Here is a 19,271-nt window from a genome sequence, read left to right as displayed (position 1 = left end):
AGAAGGGAAGATAAATAGTAGGAAAAATTTAGGTTAAAAAGCTAAAGGAATTATTTATTTAAAGGGTATGAAGTTTGTTTGTAGCTTCCTGAAGAGGAAATGGTCTGCTAGGAAATCTGAATATTCAGTTGGAAGACTAAATTGAATAATTATTTTTCTAACTTTAGTCAGATTACTAGAAAAGCCCACAAGCTATCTTGTTCTTAACAGTGAATTAGGTACAGATATGGACTTCACTTTGAGGCCTAAGACTCTCTAACAAAAACATTAGAATATTCTTTTTATTTCCTTATTTAGGTGTTCCTTCCCTGCCTACTTTTCCATAGTTCCTGGCTTTGTCTAGGCAGATTGACTCCCAAATATTTTATAATATCTACAGTTATTTTAAATGGAATTTCTCTTTGTATCTTTTATTGTTGAAATTTGTTGGTAATATATAGAAATGCTGATGATTTATGTGGATTTATTATGTATCCTGCAACTTTGCTAAAGTTGTTTTTAGTAGTTTTGTAGTTGATTCTCTACATATATCATCGTATCATCTGCAAAGAGTAATAATTTTGTCTCCTCATTACCTACTCTAATTCCTTTACTTTCTTTTCCTTCTCTTATTGCTAAAACTAAAATTTCTAATATAAACACTGGATAATAATGGTAATAATGGGCAACCTTTTTCACTCGTGATCTTATTGGTAATGCCTCTACTCCCCATTACATATGATGCTTACTGATGGTTTTAGATAGATGCTACTGATCATTTTAAGGAAACCTCCATTTATTCCTATGCTAGGTAGTGTTTTTAATAGGAATAAGTGCAGGATTTTGTCAAATGCTTTTTTTTTTTTTTTTTTTTTTTGCATCTCTTGATATAATCATATAATTTCTGTTAGTTTGGTTATTGATATAGTCAATTATGCTAATAGTTTTTGTAATATTGAACCAGCCCTGCATTACTGGTATAAATCCTACTTGGTTACAGTGTATTATCTTGGTGATAAGGTCCTGTAATCTCTTTGCTAATATTTTATTTAAGATTTTTGCATCGATATTCATTAGGGAAATTTGGTCTAAATTTTTTTTCTCTATTTTGATCCTATCTGGTTTACCTATCAGCACCATATCTGTGTCATAAAAAGAATTTAGTAAGACTCCTCCTTTCCCTATTTTCCCAAATAATTTGCATGGTATTGGAATTAATTGTTCTTTAAATGTCTGGTAAAATTCACTTGTAAATGCATCTCCTTGCCTACTTTTCCAAACAAAAAACCTCAAATGACTAATATGAGTGCATAAATATTCCCAAACTGTGGGTATATAATTTTTCTTTATACTTCTCTACAGAGAACATATGAATAAAACCCATGCATAGCCAACACCCTTCTGGGAAAAAAATGAAACATGCCAAAGCACTAGAAATTTTTTTATGTCAATGGTTCAAATCTAATCCTTCAAATGAAATTAGCATGTAATAATTTTTTTTATACCTGGGATTTAGCAGTAAGAGCAAGGGAATGTTGACCACCAGCTGCCAGATGAATTACTTCTTTACCATCTAGACATTTCACACATAATGGCTGAAGCCTGGAAAATCACACGCAAAAAAAACAACTTTAAGAGTTACACTAATGAAGAATTAAATGAAAAGCAGAGTCCTAATCTATCTCAAATATCACAATAACTGTTTAAAGAAACAAGAGTATTAAAAAAATTACTGAAGGGTCGAACAGCAAAAGCACAAAATATTTTCTCAAATCCACATAGTAGTGTTACAAGGCATTCAGTGAAATTAATAACTTTAATTTGGTTAGTCAGCAGGTAACTAATTCCTATGATTTAAAATAAGACATGATTAAAACTAAACATATTCATTATAAAAAGGAAATGCAAATTAGGGAAGAAAGGAGACTTAGGCCATGTTAGAAATTTCTCTATAATTTCACTTAATCATTAGAGCTTATACACAAGTCATTTTAGATTTTGATTCTATTTGTCTACCCATAAATTTCATAAAACATCCAATTTGTTTAACATTTTAATATGAGTTTAGGTACTTATCTTTAATCAAATAAAATGGCAAATAAAATCAACATGCTACTACAAAGAGAAACAACTGGAGGAAAAAACATCCTTGTAACAAATCTTTGATAAGGATCTGATAGCCAAGATAACACAAATAACAGAGATTATTATAAAAATATAGAAATTAATAGAATTATGGAATTAACACAAAAAAAGAAAATTAGATTAAAGATATATGATGTTATATATGTTATCAAAAACAGTAAATATACCAGTTGGTTTTGCTATTTTTTTTTAGTTGTTAATATCTGATAGGGAAAAAAGCTTGCTCTAATGGTACCTTAAGTAGCAAATAATTGATTAGTTACGTTACAAATACAATTTGTATTTTTACAACCCTCTCTCTACCAAGGGGTTCACAACACATTGTTTTTTGTTGCTGATGAAAAAGGTTCATGAGACAAAACACATTAAGAACTACTGGGACAGACCACTGGAGCAAAGGAAGGAGGAAGGATATAGTTAGAATGAATGTGAAATGAAAACAGAAATCATCAATAAAATGGATTAAAATTAAATTTAAATTTAAATCAATTCTTCTAAAAGGCAAATTTCACTGTTGAAATTGTATAATGAGTGTCTCTAGTTATATCATCAACAAACAATTTTGCAAATATCTATTGGCTTTTTTAGAAATTTCACCAGCTCAACATTACCAAGAGACATTGCATCTTAGCGTTCCTAGGTACCAATATAAATAAGGATTAAAATTTTAGTCTACACAAGTACATTAAATCCTTTGTTGTTAAAAAACATATTTAAAGCATGGGAAGGTCTTTTATCATGTTAGTAAAACTTTTTTAAGTTGGAAAAAGTTCAATTTCATCTAGCTCATGATGAGCATATAAATTTATATGCTGTTTATAACATTTATATGACAACTGTGAAAAAGTTGCATGGCTTTCAAATCCATTAGCATTATCTTGGAAGACTGATTTAATAATTTCATGAAAAGATTGAATCTAGCTACAAAACTCTTTCTTTATCGAATTTTATTGTTATTTTTCCTCTTTATCATGTTTCTCTTTCTTAACTGATTATAACATAGATCTAAAGTACATATTTTATTTGTTGTTTTACTGAATTGTTAAAATGCTCTGCCTTATTACCTCCAACTCCAAAAAAGAAATACTGGCTTTCTTTAAAACTCAGCTTGGGGATCACCTTTTACAGGAAACTATTCCTGATCCCCACAACTTCTGTTAGTTCTTTCTCCTCTATGTCTACCTTCCATCTATTTTATCTTTTATATATTGATTTATATATGGTCATCCCCTCCCTCCTACCCCCCCAATGAATTAGAATGTAATCTCAGAGCAAGAACTGTTTTGAGTTTTGTTTTGTTTTGTTTTTTTATCCCCAGATCTTAGCACAATGTCTGGCACATGACACTTAGCAGCTTAATGGTTGATATATCTTGTTCTTAAATTTATTTGGATTTGTTTAAATAAAATATTTTACCATTCCCTCTCAATCCTATACCGTTCATGCTATTTTAGTTGGTTTAAAAACACTGTCAGTATCCCCTGCACAGATTTTAAAAGGGGGGGGAGAGAGAGGGAAAGAGAAAATTCTACAGAAAGTTTGATAAAAAACAATTTCAAATTTGTTCTGGAAAAATTAAACTAAAACATTTTTTAAAAACACATGGTGTATTCTCCAATTGATAAATGGTCAAAGGATATGAACAGACAATTTTCAGAGGATGAAATTGAAACTATTACCACTCATATGAAAGAGTGTTCCAAATCATTATTGATCAGAGAAATGCAAATTAAGACAACTCTGAGATACCACTACACACCTGTCAGATTGGCTGAGATGACAGGAAAAAATAATGATGAATGTTGGAGGGGATGCGGGAAAACTGGGACACTATTGCATTGTTGGTGGAGTTGTGAACGAATCCAACCATTCTGGAGAGCAATCTGGAATTATGCCCAAAAAATTATCAAATTGTGCATACCCTTTGATCCAGCAGTGTTTCTATTGGGCTTATATCCCAAAGAAAGGAAAGGGACCTGTATGTGCCAAAATGTTTGTAGCAGCCCTGTTTGTAGTGGCTAGAAACTGGAAAATGAATGGATGCCCATCAATTGGAGAATGGCTGGGTAAATTGTGGTATATGAATGTTATGGAATATTATTGTTCTGTAAGAAATGACCAGCAGGATGAATACAGAGAGGACTGGCGAGACTTACATGAACTGATGCTAAGTGAAATGAGCAGAACCAGGAGATCATTATACACTTCGACAACGATATTGTATGAGGACATATTTTGATGGAAGTGGATTTCTTTGACAAAGAGACCTGAGTTTCAATTGATAAATGACGGACAAAAGCAGCTACACCCAAAGAAAGAACACTGGGAAACGAATGTGAACTATCTGCATTTTTGTTTTTCTTCCCGGGTTATTTATACCTTCTGAATCCAATTCTCCCTATGCAACAAGAGAACTGTTCGGTTCTGCAAACATATATTGTATCTAGGATATACTGCAACATATCCAACATATAAAGGACTGCTTGCCATCTAGGGGAGGGGGTGGAGGGAGGGAGGGAAAAAAAAATCGGAACAGAAACGAGTGTCAATATAAAGTAATTATTAAATTAAAAAAAAAAAACACATGGTGTTACATAGTATGAGGGAGGAGGTAATATTTAATCTAATTAATTTTAGAAGGTAGGAAAATACATTCAAACCATTATTAAAATACAAGCTAATTAAGGAAACATAATTTACCTTTGCATCTCCCTTGGCACTGTGCCAAGCATCTAGAAGGTATTTATAATAAATGCTTAGTAAAATGAGTTAATATGTTTATTGAAGCCAATGTTTATTGTTAAATCTTAATCTTACCTAGGCAAAACATCACCATGTCCCAGCTGTCCTTCTTTCCCTTTCCCCCAAGTCCACACTTCAGTTCTCAAAGAAGGAAGGAGTGCATCTGCTTCCCCACTATATGTAGGTGTCAATACCACTGTTCGTGTTTTTGCCCGGGCTGCTTTTCGCAGGAGCCTAGGGGAAACTAAGAACACAAAAGTTTATAGAACATTTCATTAAATCACTTTCTGAGAAGCACATTAGAGATTTTACATTTTTGTTCTATTTAAAAAACCAAAAAATTTCAAATTTGTTTAGACCAGGAATCAAAGCAAATTATTTGCCTGGATGTCATGAAAAACTAAAGAATTTTTTAAAAAGAGACATCTAGATAAAATATGCAGATGATAATTTAAATCATATTACATAAAAGAAATTTTACACTCTTTTTATGGAATCCAAAGAGAACCAAGTATTATATAATTGACTTGGTGGGGTGGCAAGAGCAATGATCACCAGCAACAAATGCTGGGGGGAAAAAAGGTCACTATATTTAAGTTCTTCAGTAGGTACTTATTTGGTCATGAGTCATGGCACTTATAGTCTACAACAAATGACAAATCCAATGGATTTTACCATCTACTCTCTAGTTAAAAAGCTAGTCTTGTAGACTTACTCAATATTTTTCAAACAAATAATGATTTCTGGTAAAAAAAAAAATTCTTAGGAGATTGAAAAGGTATATTTTAAATTCTTTTGAAATTTTCACTGTCAAATCTAGCCTTAATTTTCATTATACTTAAAAATGGCCTTCTGATGGTCCATTGACAAATTTTCCCACTACATTTTAAAATGTGAAGTATGTGTGGAAATAAAGCATTTTAAAATTATATTCACTAAGCTATTCAAGAGTTTTAACACTGATATCAAAAGTTCTATGTAACTTTATATAGTTACTATATAAGACCTAAGGAAACAGAGTTATCTAAAGAGATAAAAATCTAGAGTCTAGTTTTCTGTCCAATCTGCTTCCTATCTTATCTTGGCACCCGTCTCATTCAATAAACTGTGAATAGCTTTAGGATACCAGGAATAGCAAATGAGGATAGTAGTGATGTAGTCAGTTGACAGCATAAAATAGGAGCTAGAATCAGTGACAACCTTTGCTGGCTTTGCCTAGAAAACAGGGTGGAAGTGAGAAAGAGGATTGGCACAAATAATATAGGATAGAGAAGATTGTTGGGAAATGGTCAACAAGAATAGATAACAGAGTAGCAAGCTAGCAAGCTAGCAAGCTAGCAATCCAGGAAACTTGATTTCTGGACCTTGGCTAAAATAGTTTAGATGACCCTGAGATCCGAACTAGAAAAGGATGTGAACTATATTACCATACACACTAGCATAAAGAACTAAGAATCGTCCTGGTGATATTTCCTCTGTTCAGATTTTCTGTTATTAAAGCCTGAAGAGAAAGGATACTGGATACTTCAGCTTTCTGGGCAACTATCTACACATAAAGTGGGAGGAAGGGGGGAGAAGGGGTAAGAAATCAGTGCGTCAAAGACTTACATAAATCTGTCTGATTTTCAAACCAAAAACTGATTAGGGAAATCACATTAGAAAGGTAAGAAGAAATTAATATTGGAGAAGCATGGACCATATAAAGCCAAAAACCTAATACAAACCAACTGTCCTGAAGGGGCCTCCACTATTTTTACAGAACAATGAAAATGATGATATTCATAAAGACCTTGGACTCTCAAGAGTTTCTCTGCATTTTGTATTTCTCTGTATTTATTCTGCAGTATTTTAGAAGAAAATTTCAAAAAATGTATTTTAGAGGATTTCTATCCAAAATAAAACAATTTTTTGTGTCTAAAATATTCATTTTATTTAGCTGTAAAATGCATTTATGTATAATATCTCATTCCCCAATAAAAAGTAAAGTTTTGTTGTAATACAACTGGTGAGTTTAGAAGCACCCAGGCTTGTCAAAACTCATCTCTTAGAAACTGACTATTGCCTTACCTTGTGATAATAACCCAGGAAGAGAAAGCCTTCTGCTAACTCCTTCAGATTCCTCTTCTCTAATATCCACAAGACTTGAACTCTTCTTCCCTTGCATTGATTCCAGTTTAACCTGCTCTTCCCGGCTATCCTTCAATCCTTCTGGCCCCAAGGAAGCATTGCCTGACTGAAGGCCACTTTCACAAGGAGCTATACTATAAAAGTTCATTACTTTCTTAAGAGACAGTGCTCCTGCTTCATATGTAGCAGCTACTCTCACACCAACTGCTGAGGCACAGGAAACCACTAAGCTGTTTAGAGCAGATGTGCTTGTGGTTGGTGGGCTGGGGAGATTGGGATTTGGTTCTTCAGTAATAGGCTAAAAACATAGGAAAAACAAAAAAATGAGCCCTTTCACAAAAAAATAAAGGAGAGTGACCTTTACTATTAATAAATATATACTTCTAGATAGATTCAAAATAAAAGGAAGCTTCTCTGTCTATTATCTTAATGATACCTTTCATCAGAAAATTAAGATTTGGTAGAAATCTATCATTTGAAAATATGTTTTACTAATAGGTATTTCTCTTTGGGGGGGAGATCCTTAGGTTTTTTAAAATGCATTCTTAGTAGAAAACAAGGAGCAAGAAGAAAACAATACTGCTACCAATTGCTCATCAAAGGGTAAAATGAGTAATTAAAAAAAAAAATTTAATAATGAGTATTACAAAAGTCTTTTTTTTTTTTTGGTGGGGAGGGGAACTGAATGCTCCCTATCTTGCCTTCGACAGATGATTCACACCACTATTGATTAGCATGTAAGCTTTGACCTCTTGTTTGATGGTCAAATTGCCCCCTCCTTAAAAGCAGCCTAGTGACCCCCAACAACTCCTGGTAGTTTACAGTATTAGTGCCATTCTACTATGGACACCTGACTCACTTTAACCTTATTGTAGTAATTCACAACTCCTAAACTCAAGTGATCCATCAGCAGAAACCTACTCCAACAGCAAAAATTATAGGCATGTGCCACCAGGCTTAACTTAAGGTAGCAGAGGAAAAACCTACTTGCTCTTCCAAGTTCTTCAGAGAGATAAAGAAATGGAAAAAAGGCAAAATAGATATTCCTATGTCATTACAGAATTTAGGGATTTATGAAAATTGTTTTAAAGGTGTGTTGAAAATTTTTATTTTAAGGAAGAGTATTTTTTAAAAGTTTAATAAGCACATATGAAAACATGAATTACGTATGCTAGAAAAAAAAAGTTGACACTATATGACCTTTCAATTTTTAGTAAAACAACAGAATGAATTAAACTTAAGGATATGATGTAATATATTATTTACCAGGAGCTGATTGTATAAGCTGAATAAATAAAAACAAATCATTACCTTTGCTCCCCTTCTTTAAATGTGACAGGTTAATAATTAAACACATAGAAACCAAATCAGTCAGTTCATAAGATCATCTGAAATTTTCTCCTACAACTTGCCAAATACATTTGTTTACTGAAAAGTTCAGTCATGGGACCATTAACTAAACTCAAATAAAACTTTTGATTTCATCAGCAGGGATAACATATTAGAAAAACCCTACTTCCAATTTCACATAAGTTCCTCAAAAGCATACACTTCATAATTTCCTTTGCGGTTTTCTTTAAAAAAAAAAAAAAAAAAAGCTCTTGGTCGTTAGGTAGAAACTGAATTTCATTTTAGAAAAATATGGTTATCTCATTTTATTGAGTAGAGCAAAAGCAAAGAAAACTATAACTCTGATCAGCAAAGTCACAGTGTAAATCATGTAAGTAGGAAAGAACAGGTTTCTATTTCCTTTATTTTTATGACACTAAATAAAAAAGACTAACTACTCTTTAATAAAAGGAATCACCACAATAGCTGATCATGGATTCTGAAGCATTCTACGACTATATAAAATGAAGAGCCCACAGACAAATTATTTCTTTGGCGAAAATTTAGCTTTAGAATGAAGTTCATAAATGTTTTTATGATGGAGATAATAAAGTCATATTTATTAAGTAGCTATGGATGGGGGGGAGGTTAAAAGGAGTGACATATTGTTATAAAATTTTATTTTAACCTCAATCTGGCATAATTGCCCTTCTTTTTAATCTGAGTAAAAATCAACAGTAATTTTGGTGAAGAGCAAAATGTTAACTGTTCCCAAAAGCAAAAATAATCAAATTTCAACAGGGAGGAGAATTTCACAGGATAATGAAGATGTGCTCACTCACTTCATAAGAAATTAAATATATATAATCTCAGTTTTCTGACATAGGAACCAAAAAAGAAACGACTTTCCTGAATAATATAAATTTCTAATGAATTATTTATATATAATTTTAAGTTGAGAATTAAAAAAATGACTACCTAACAGAGACTGGAAAACAGATTTAGGCCTGGAAGGGACCTTAGAGGACAACTTTCATATTTTTACAGAGGAGAAAACTGAGATGCAGAAGTAAACAAGTAAAGTGACTTGCCAACTACATTTGTCTACTGAAAAGCAAAGTCACTAGAACCACTAACTTACCTCAAATAAAGCTTTTCGTACTATTATACTAGATAGTGTCTGAATCAGGACCTGAACTCAAATTCTTTCTATACTCAAAGCTATATTCAAAGGAAACTATGAATAATAAAACAAAGGGAAAACAAATTTTAATTGTTGCAATGTTACTATAAAAAATAAACTGTGAACAAATATATTTTAATTATGAAATGCTTTTAAAATGTCATTTTGAAATGTATCATTCTGGAGAAAGATCAAATAAGACATTTTCACAGTCACAAAACTCAAGAACTTCCTAAATGCATTCCTGTAAAAATTTATTATTTTAACCTCATTTTTTAGAGTGGCAACATAGCATACATTTCAGAGAGCAATAGTCTCACAGTTAGGAGATATGTGCTAAATCCTGTCATCCAAATCCAGGAAAAGTTTTAACATCTGTGATTCTCGGTGCCTTCATCTGTAAAATGGGATTAACATTATTTGCACTATATTTACCTCAGAGGGTGGCTGTGAAGAAAGTGTTTTGAAGCACTTTAAGAATGTATGTTTTTATGTTAAGTTTTTAAAGTGAATTTTCTCCAAACAATTTACCTGAACTTCAAAATTCTTATCTAATATCTAAAAGTCAATAAATAGAAATGTACATTAATGACAATTTCTGAGAAAATTCTGACTTATTTTCTTACCAGAACATTAGATAAATAGGAACAAAGGAATACAGGATAAAATGTCTAGTTTCCAAAGAATAGAGGACTTCATACACAGTTCTTTCAAAAAGAAAGTTTATAAATCAGGAATTGAGCATTTTTGTTTTCTTATCATGCTGCTCTTAAAAAAACAAAAAGGCTAGGTCATTTCTATTACTACTACCATGAAGTAAAAGAGTAAGTTTCTACATGTTAGAACATGTTGGAAGGGACAAAATTGTTATCAGTACCTAATATTTCTCTTCCATTTTCAAAATAAGGAAGATAATATGGTAAATTATTCCACAAGAAAGCTTTACAAAGAGAGAAGAGGTCTCAATGAATATGCATATTCACACGTTTTATGAAGACTGACCAATAACAAAAAAAGTACACTACTCCTTGTACAGCACCTGTGTGTTGGGCGAGTCAGGTTAGGTAACAGTGACAATAGTAGAGAAAAATTAGTGTCTTGTCCATAAAAACAAGACAGGAAGAAAATAGAAAATTGCTAGCACATACAATTTTACACTGTTTTGCACACAGAAGGCACCTAATAAAGAACTGTTGCATGAAATTCAATATCTATGTAAAACGATACATTAAAATGCCTAGAATCAAATATAACAATTGATTTCAAGTTAATCTATATTCCTTTTCTCAGTTAGTAGGTTTGGCTACTAGGATTAAAAATAAGCTTATTTTTTGAGAATGTTATTTAGTCTTAAATAGTTAAATCTAAATAAGAAAAGGAGTCTAGATTAATAGTAAAAAAGCTGAGAATTACATAGTTTAACAGTAATGAGCCAATTCACTACAAAACCTAGCAGATACCTGTGCTACCTCTATATCACCACTTGTCTCAGGATGTCCTTGTAATGAATCAGCTGACAACTTCTGCAAACATTCTTTCTCTACATGGTTGTCAAGGAACGAAGGCACATTTCCCAAAATGGAAATGCCTGTGGTTCCAGTGATCTTTTGTTCAGGGTGAGTGGCCTCATCATTTACTGGCTGTATATTTCCAACATCCACTTCAGAAGCAACAGACAAACCATTTTCTTTCAAAGTCTTCTTTTCTTCCTGGCTTTCAGAAACCGTTTTGTTTTCCAAGCTCTCCCCTGTAGAAGGAGTAATGGAATCATGACTTTCAGCTTGGGCATCAGAGAGTGCCACACCTAATGGACAACAATGACTATCAGAAATGATCACATGGTCTTCTTTGTCAGTCATAGTAATCAAGAGCTGGCTGCAATGGTTGCATCTTTCTGGGACTGGCTTTATATCCTGTGACGGGAGGCACTGTACAAGTGCTAAGCTGTGGGAATCACCACAGGCCACTTGTAGTACTACTCGTCCAGCCAGATGCTCCACTTTTTGTGGTTTTGTCACTGGGAAAGTTGTAGTGATAAGACCCAATTGACAACCTGTACCCCATGCCCATATTTCTCTGCTTATTGAGAGTGCCAAGGTGTGTTCCTCTCCACATGCCAACTGCAAAATCCTGACCGATAACAAAGGACTTGTCTCAGAGTCAGAAATATTGATGGGTGTTGGTTCTGGTACATAGTGCTGATTGGCAACAGCACACTGGCCAGCAGAATTCTGCCCCCACATGTACACCATGCCATTCTCTGTTACTGCTCCACTGTGGAAGCTCCCTGCTGCCACAGTGATAACATGTTGTCCACCCAAAGCATTTTCCAGAAGAGGACTCTTTGGACAGATCTCTCCTGGTTCTGTTCTCCAGGGAAGGTTCCCAAAGCTGTAGACTTCACCACCTGAAACAAAACATCAGATGATAGTGAAATTAGCTAATGTTGTAATATACAAGCAAACTCTCTCACTTCCCAAGTAGTTTAGCTGAACTTTTTATTTCTTTCATTCTCAAGAGCAGTTGTACCATATGCTAATTATACAATCTGTATTCCATATTCATTCATCTTCAACAAGAGAAAATACCTTACACATTCTGAGCTATAGATAGGATTTGTGCAAGATGGCAAAAGATGCTGCATTTTTTTAAAAATGAAGAAGAGATGTCTTCTCAAGTTTCAAAATAACAAATTTCTATAATTCATGCAACACTTAAAAAGTTTGCAAAGTGCTGGATGTAGGTTATCTCACTGGATCTTTACAATAATCCTGGAAGGTACATTTTACAAGGAAACAGGCCTCAGCCTGTTAAATGACTTGCTTAGGGCACACAGTTAGAGGGTATTTAAGGTGGGATCTGAGTTGGGATCTTCCTGACCCTATGTCTAACATTTTTACCCTCTGTTTATTTATAAATGTTTTAATAATATGTGAAGTTATCATGTTTAGCTTTTTTTCTAGAATGGCAGTTTTCAAAAGCTCATTGTGTATGTATTTTGTAATTATGCACAATTTAATTTTATGGTAATCTTGCAACAAATGAAATTTGTTTTCCTCTAGTTTTATTATTTAAACAAAAATAGTTTCCCTTGATTATAGCTTTGTTTTAGTAGATTCATTACCAATGAGATGATTAACACTATTAAAGATCTTAAACAAAGTCTAAAAGGTTCTTAAGCAGTAAACTAGTCATTTTAAGAAAGGGCCAAAAGGCAGGGTTAGCAATTGTCAACAATCATTCATTCTTGTTGGAAAACAGTCAAGGTTACAAATTTCAAAATATTTTGCAAACAATTTACTAATTTAGAATTTTCATTCTTTTTTTAAAAAGTAATATTTTTGTGCCAGATTTTTCTTGGCTTAAATCCTTTGAACTAATCAAAAACTATCTATACACACACATGCACATTCACATGCATGCACACACACACGTATGTGTAGCATGTTGTTTCATAAATATATATATATGAAGAGAGAATGAGTCTCTATGTATGTATATATTTTTATAATAAAGATTAGCTAGCTATGTTAAAGTGTCAAAAATGACATTTATATTCTAATATCTAAGTCTCAAACATTTGAAGATCCATATCAACTTGTAAAAAGAAGCTTTCTTTTCCTTTGGCACAACTGATATAATGAAAGGAAGTATAGAAAATTCTACAATTGCCACAAATTGATATGCAATAATCATCTCTATTCCTTCGCAAAGTCATTGAAAGTACCTCCCAACCTAAATTTTATAGTAAAAAGATTCCAATAGATGGAATATTTATTGATATTCATTAAATCTATCTTTACAGTTATAGGATCACAACACACAATATGTAAACTTAATAATAAAGCTATTTTATGATCTTATTTTTAAGAAATCTCATCTGATTCTGCTATTGAATTTCAAGTATTAAATTTCAATACCTTCAGTTAGAAGTACTCCATGACTCACTCCTAAGGCCGCTTGAAGTACAGTCTTTCCTCCCCAGCCTGGCAGTCTCTCGGGAGTTATAGAGCAGAATCCTGCCTGCCAAACATGGACTAAGCCTCTCTCTTTGGCTCCTTCTGCCTCTGCTGAGCTATCAAAAACAAACGAGTACACAAAAAGCTTAACTATTTATGAAGATAAGGCTTGAATTTTTTGCTTGCAATACATTTAGGAGATTGTGAGGTACTTTTCACCATCATAAGAAAAAATGAAACCATTTTGTTTACTTAATATGTTCTACCAGTGAAAGGAGGTTAATACAGTGGCCTTTTAAAGATAATACAGGCTTTCTTTAAATCTTCTAACTACATCTCTAATTAAAGAAAGTTTAAGGCCAGCACAACTTGTAGAATTTAAATATTTAACAGAGGAGACGCATATAGGATTCCAACTTCTTTAGTGATTAAATTTGGCATGCCCCTACTTCAGTGTTTTATTTCTAAATTTTGTTTTGAGAAAACCAAACTTTTTTTAAATCAAGAAGCACAAGAGCTCTAATGAAAACTACTTTGTATTCTCCTTTATAGACAAATATGTGGTTACTGGCAAATTATCACAAACTTTGTTCAAACTCTGTAACTGCTAGTAAAAAATACAGAATTCAAATTCACAGTAGAATCACTTAAAGTACCAACCAAATTATTGCTGCTTCATTCATGTTCTGTCCAAGATATAGAGACCTTAAGGGATCACACAGAAAGATCTGCTTAGAAATAACACGTTCATACTTTTAGGAGAAAATATCAATCTTCTTCCTTCACATTTATTAACCTATCATGTAGGACTACATTAGGACATTAAACATTTCTTCATAAAGTTTCTCAAAAGAGATCTTAGAGAATTAAGGCTATCAGTGGCACAATATATACTTCTAATTTTCTTGTCACATCTTACTTTTTAGTAAAACAGCCATGCCAATATTTAATAATCAGAGAAAGTGCTTGCAGAATACCTATTCTCTGATTTGATATTTTTCTTCTTCATGATGGAAGATAAAATTATGACTTGATATTTCTTTCCTTCATGAGGGAAGATAAAATATCTTCACCTAGAACTCTACCATGGCACATTTCTTAAGATAACTGAAAGAGAATACACAGTGTGTGTGTGTGTGTGTGTGTATGTATATATATATATATATATATAATTTCGACCCTAGTTACATGTAAAACAATGTTTTTACATTTGTTTTTAAAACTTTGATTTCCAGATTCTCTCTTCCTCCCTCCCTCCCCTCTCCCATTCCCCATTGAGAAAATTTTGTGAAATGCATTTTTATAAAAGTCATATTGAAAAAAAACACCACATTTCCTTACCCCACCCCCAAAACTCTCAAGAAAAATAAAGATTTTTTAAAAGTATGCTTTAATTTGTATTCAGATACAATCAGTTCTTTCTCTGGATGGTGAGTCCTTCATAGTTGTTTTGGATCATTGCACTGGTGAGAATAACAAAGTCATTCCCAACTGATCATCCCATAACATTGCTATTACTTTGTATACAGTACATTTCACTTTGAAATTCATGGAGGACTTTACAGATTTTTCTAAGAGCATCCTGCTCATCATTTCCCACAGAACAATAATATTTCATCACAGTCACATACCACAATTTATTCAGCCATTCTCCAATTGATGGGCATTCTCTCAATTTCCAATTCTTTGCCCTGACAAATGAGCTGCTATAAATATTTTTGTACATACAGGTCCTTTTTCTCTTAAAAAAAATCTTTTTCGGAATTCATGCAGTAGTATTGCTAGACCAAAGGATATGTATGATTTTATAGCCCTTTGGGCATGGACTGTATCTTTTGATCATTTATCAACTAGGAATAGTTCTTATTTTTTTTATAAAGTTGACTCAGTTTCCTATACATTTGAGGTCTTCATCAGAGAAACTTGTTTCAAAATTCTTTTCATAATTACTACGGCTAACTGTATTTCCACCCATTTAATTCTATTCCCTCTCTCCTTTCACTCTGTCCCTCTTCCAAGTGTTTTGCTTATGAACACACCTACCCCAATATGCCTTCCCTGCTATCACTGTGCTCCGTCTTGTATCCCCTTCCCTTCCTACTTTTCTGCAGGGTAAGATACATTTCTATATCCATATTGAGTGTAGCGTTATTATTTTTTAAGCCAATTTTGATGAAAGTAAGGTTCACTCACTCCATTCCTCTCCCCACTTTTCCCCTCCATGTAAAAGCTTTTTCTTGCAAGACAAAACATTAACATTCTTTCTGAAAGGCTGAAAATTAATAGTAAGAATAAATGGTTGCAAAGGGCTTTGAAATCATTTTCAAAAATGATCTAGAAGGGCCTTTGTCCTCAAAATATGTTAATCCATTTTTTAAAATAGTTCATGAATCTTAGGAAAAATATTTTGCCACTAATTATTCCACTGAACAAATTTAATATCATATTCTGCTTCTTGACTGTATTAATGTTCCACTCTATTAACATTTGATAGGAAAGTCAAATAATCAATTATATAAATATGATTTTTGTTTTGGTTCTAGTTTTAGGGGTGGAAATTATATAGAGAAGAAACACATTTTTACCTTTTCTCTTGTGAGTCCATCTGTCAGTGGAAATGCTCCATCACCAAATCATTTCCTTTCTGGCAAAAGAAATAGAGCACTCTATAATGACCTAAAAGGAAATAATGGAATAAGTATAACATACTGGCAACAACTATATGAGGCAAGAATAGAGCAGAAAAAGAGAGAGGGCCAAGTTATTTTATTCCAGAGTAGGGAAAAATAGAAGTCCACTAATAAGTGTACATGTTTTCATGGCAAAAAACAAAATACCATGTACCAAAATGAATATCAAAACAATTTAAATAATTTCATATTTTGCCTGCCAACAGTCAAATAGCTAAGATGATTCTTCTGCCCACAATAAAGTGGCTGTTAACAGTCAAAATTAATGTCTATGAAGGGGAAAAAAGTCTACAATAGGCTATTTTAGCTTTCCCAGGAGGTTGGCACTTCATTATTGCTTTAGTTTTACTTTTTTTTTTTTTAAAGGACAAAATAAACATAAGATACAATATTAAATATGTTGTGCATTACATATTTTATCAGAGTTGCTCTTCAAATATTCTACCAGAGCACACAGCAGGGCTATTGTGTTTTCAGTAGTAGCCAACAAGAAAAAAATTTTTTTAAATTGTTAAAAGTTATAGATTTGAACACAAGAAGATATGTGAAAAGTAGTACAGTACCTAGCAAACAGTTACTTGAATTGTAGACTTTCTAAATAATCAATTTTAATACAATATTTATCTATGTATTCCTCACTTTCCTTGTTAAAAACAATGTTTTTCCAAAATGATTTCTCCCATTTATCTTCTCTACATTTCCTAAACAAATTCTATACTGAAATGGTAACTTGTCTTACTAGAATATTATGCTTGACTATTTGGGCCAAAGAGGTAAAGGTAATTTAAATTACTGGCCTATGCGATCAAATTAGTTTCCTCTTCTTTCTATCTTTTCCTAGTCTTTTTTTTTTTTTTCCTGGATCAAGGGGTATAGACAATTTAATAATTCTTTGTGCATAATTACAGTTTGCTCCCCAAAATGGATCAGTTCACAATTCTACCAACAACAAATTACTGTCCCAATTTTTCTATATATCCTCCAACATTTTCTGTTTTCTTTTTCAATCACTTCAACCAATCTGACAGATATAAAATAATGTCTTAATTACTTCAAAATTCTTCCCTTACCAGCTTAAATCAATATCCTCTTCTCTTTTGGGGTTAATTCTATCCAAATTTTATCATCTAATACCTATCTTTTTTTTTTTTAATAACTTTTTATTGATAGAACCCATGCCAGGGTAATTTTTTACAACATTATCCCTTGCACTCACTTCTGTTCCGATTTTTCCCCTCCCTCCCTCCACCCCCTCCCCCAGATGGCAAGCAGTCCTTTACATGTTGAATAAGTTACAGTATATCCTAGATACAATATATGTGTGCAGAACCAAACAGTTTTCTTGTTGCACAGGGAGAATTGGATTCAGAAGGTATAAATAACCTGGGAAGAAAAACAAAAATGCAAGCAGTTTATATTCATTTCCCAGTGTTCTTTCTTTGGATGTAGCTGCTTCTGTCCATCCTTGATCAATTGAAACTGAATTAGCTGTCTTTATCGAAGAGAACCACTTCCATCAGAATACATCCTCAAACAGTATCATTGCTGAGGTATATAATGATCTCCTGGTTCTGCTCATTTCACTCAGCATCAGTTCATGTAAGTCTCACCAGTCCTCTCTGTATTCATCCTGCTGGGCATTCCTTACAGAACAATAATATTCCATAACATTCATATACCACAATTTACTCAACCATTCTCCAATTGATGGGCATCCATTCATTTTCCAGCTTCTAGCCACTACAAATAGGGCTGCCACAAACATTTTGGCACATACAGGTCCCTTTCCCTTCTTTAGTATCTCTTTGGGGTATAAGACCAGTAGAAACACTGCTGGATCAAAGGGTAAGCACAGTTTGATAACTTTTTGAGCACAGTTCCAAATTGCTCTCCAGAATGGCTGGTTGTGTTCATAATTCCATCAACAATGTATCAGTGTCCCTGTTTTCCCATATCCCCTCCAACATTCCACATTATCTTTCCCTGTCACTCTAGCCAATCTGACAGGTGTATAGTGGTATCTCAGAGTTGGATTTATTATTAATGATTTGGAGCATATTTTCATATGTCTATAAATAGTTTCAATTTCTTCGTCTGAGAATTGTCCGTTCATATCCTTTGACCAATGGTTTGATTTCTTAAAAATTAGAGTCAATTCTCTATATATTTTGGAAATGAGGCCTTTATCAGAACCTTTGATTGTAAAAATGTTTTCCCAGTTTATTGTTTCCCTTCTAATCTTGTCTGCATTTGTTTTGTTTGTACAAAAACTTTTCAATTTGATATAATGAAAATTTTCTATTTTGTAGTCAATAGTGATCTCTAGTTCTTCTTTGGTCATAAATTCCTCCCTCTTCCACAGGTCTGAGAGGTAAACTATCCTATGCTCTTCCAATTTATTTATAATCTCATTCTTTATGCCTAGGCCATTCTTTTCCTAGTCTTTTACTGTGTTCCCTTAATATCCCCCTTCATGTGGGCTGTCTGCCAATCCAAACCCATCGTTCAAAGCACAGCTCAAAAACTGCCTCTTCCAGGAAGTAAGCCTTTTGAAGATTCCAGTCTATTGGAATGTTTTCTTTTCTGAACTATTAAATTTAAAATCAGCAAATAGTACTTAATTTTCTTTTAATTATATCAAGCTTATTGAATTTGAATTGAGAATTCTTTATCACAATTCTAAGTTAATTTAATCAATGACATACTTATAAAACTACCAAAAAGGTTTTTTTACAGAGATAGGAAAAACAGTAAAAAAAAAAAGTCATTCACAAGAACAAAAAGTCAAGAATATCAAGGAAATCAATGAAAAAAAAAAGAATTGAAAAATGAAGAAAGGTAGCCTAATAGTTCCAGATTTCAAACTATATTCCAAATTGGTAATTATCAAAACAATTTGGTAGTGGCTAAGAAATGGAATTATGGAATAGCAGAATAGGTTAGGTATACAATATCCTAAGATCCAAGTTTTGAGGGGTAGGAACTCAGTATTTGGCAAAAATTGCTAGTTAAACCAGAAAACAGATTGACAGAAATTAGCATAGACCAACATTTCAAACTGCATATCAAAATAAGGTCATAAGAGATAAACGATTTAGACATAATGGGGTGATATCA

The 19,271-nt window shown here is 32.8% G+C and overlaps 1 protein-coding gene across 3 annotated transcripts in view; it reads right to left on the bottom strand.

Annotated features, from left to right (window-relative positions):
- ALS2 (alsin Rho guanine nucleotide exchange factor ALS2) overlaps window positions 1-18,825 on the bottom strand; it is a 70,054-nt gene extending 51,229 nt beyond the window's left edge. Inside the window, exons 1-6 of one of the 3 annotated variants that reach the window (XM_051983773.1) lie at window positions 16,050-18,825; window positions 13,426-13,580; window positions 10,966-11,912; window positions 6,934-7,291; window positions 4,942-5,110; window positions 1,485-1,581 (exon numbers count right to left, since the gene is read on the bottom strand). In XM_051983773.1, the coding sequence (XP_051839733.1) occupies window positions 1,485-1,581; window positions 4,942-5,110; window positions 6,934-7,291; window positions 10,966-11,912; window positions 13,426-13,580; window positions 16,050-16,069 (1,746 nt within the window). In that variant the 5' untranslated portion in view covers window positions 16,070-18,825. The remainder of the gene's footprint in view (window positions 1-1,484; window positions 1,582-4,941; window positions 5,111-6,933; window positions 7,292-10,965; window positions 11,913-13,425; window positions 13,581-16,049) is intronic. The other 2 variants (XM_051983774.1, XM_051983771.1) reach the window with 2 other exon arrangements.
- Between the last annotated feature and the right edge of the window lie 446 nt (window positions 18,826-19,271).

This window comes from Antechinus flavipes, chromosome 3 (genome assembly GCF_016432865.1).
Source record: "Antechinus flavipes isolate AdamAnt ecotype Samford, QLD, Australia chromosome 3, AdamAnt_v2, whole genome shotgun sequence".
Taxonomy (NCBI): Eukaryota; Metazoa; Chordata; class Mammalia; order Dasyuromorphia; family Dasyuridae; genus Antechinus; species Antechinus flavipes.
The sequence above is the reverse complement of the archived record's forward strand: the minus strand, read 5'-3'. Positions and strand labels throughout refer to the sequence as shown.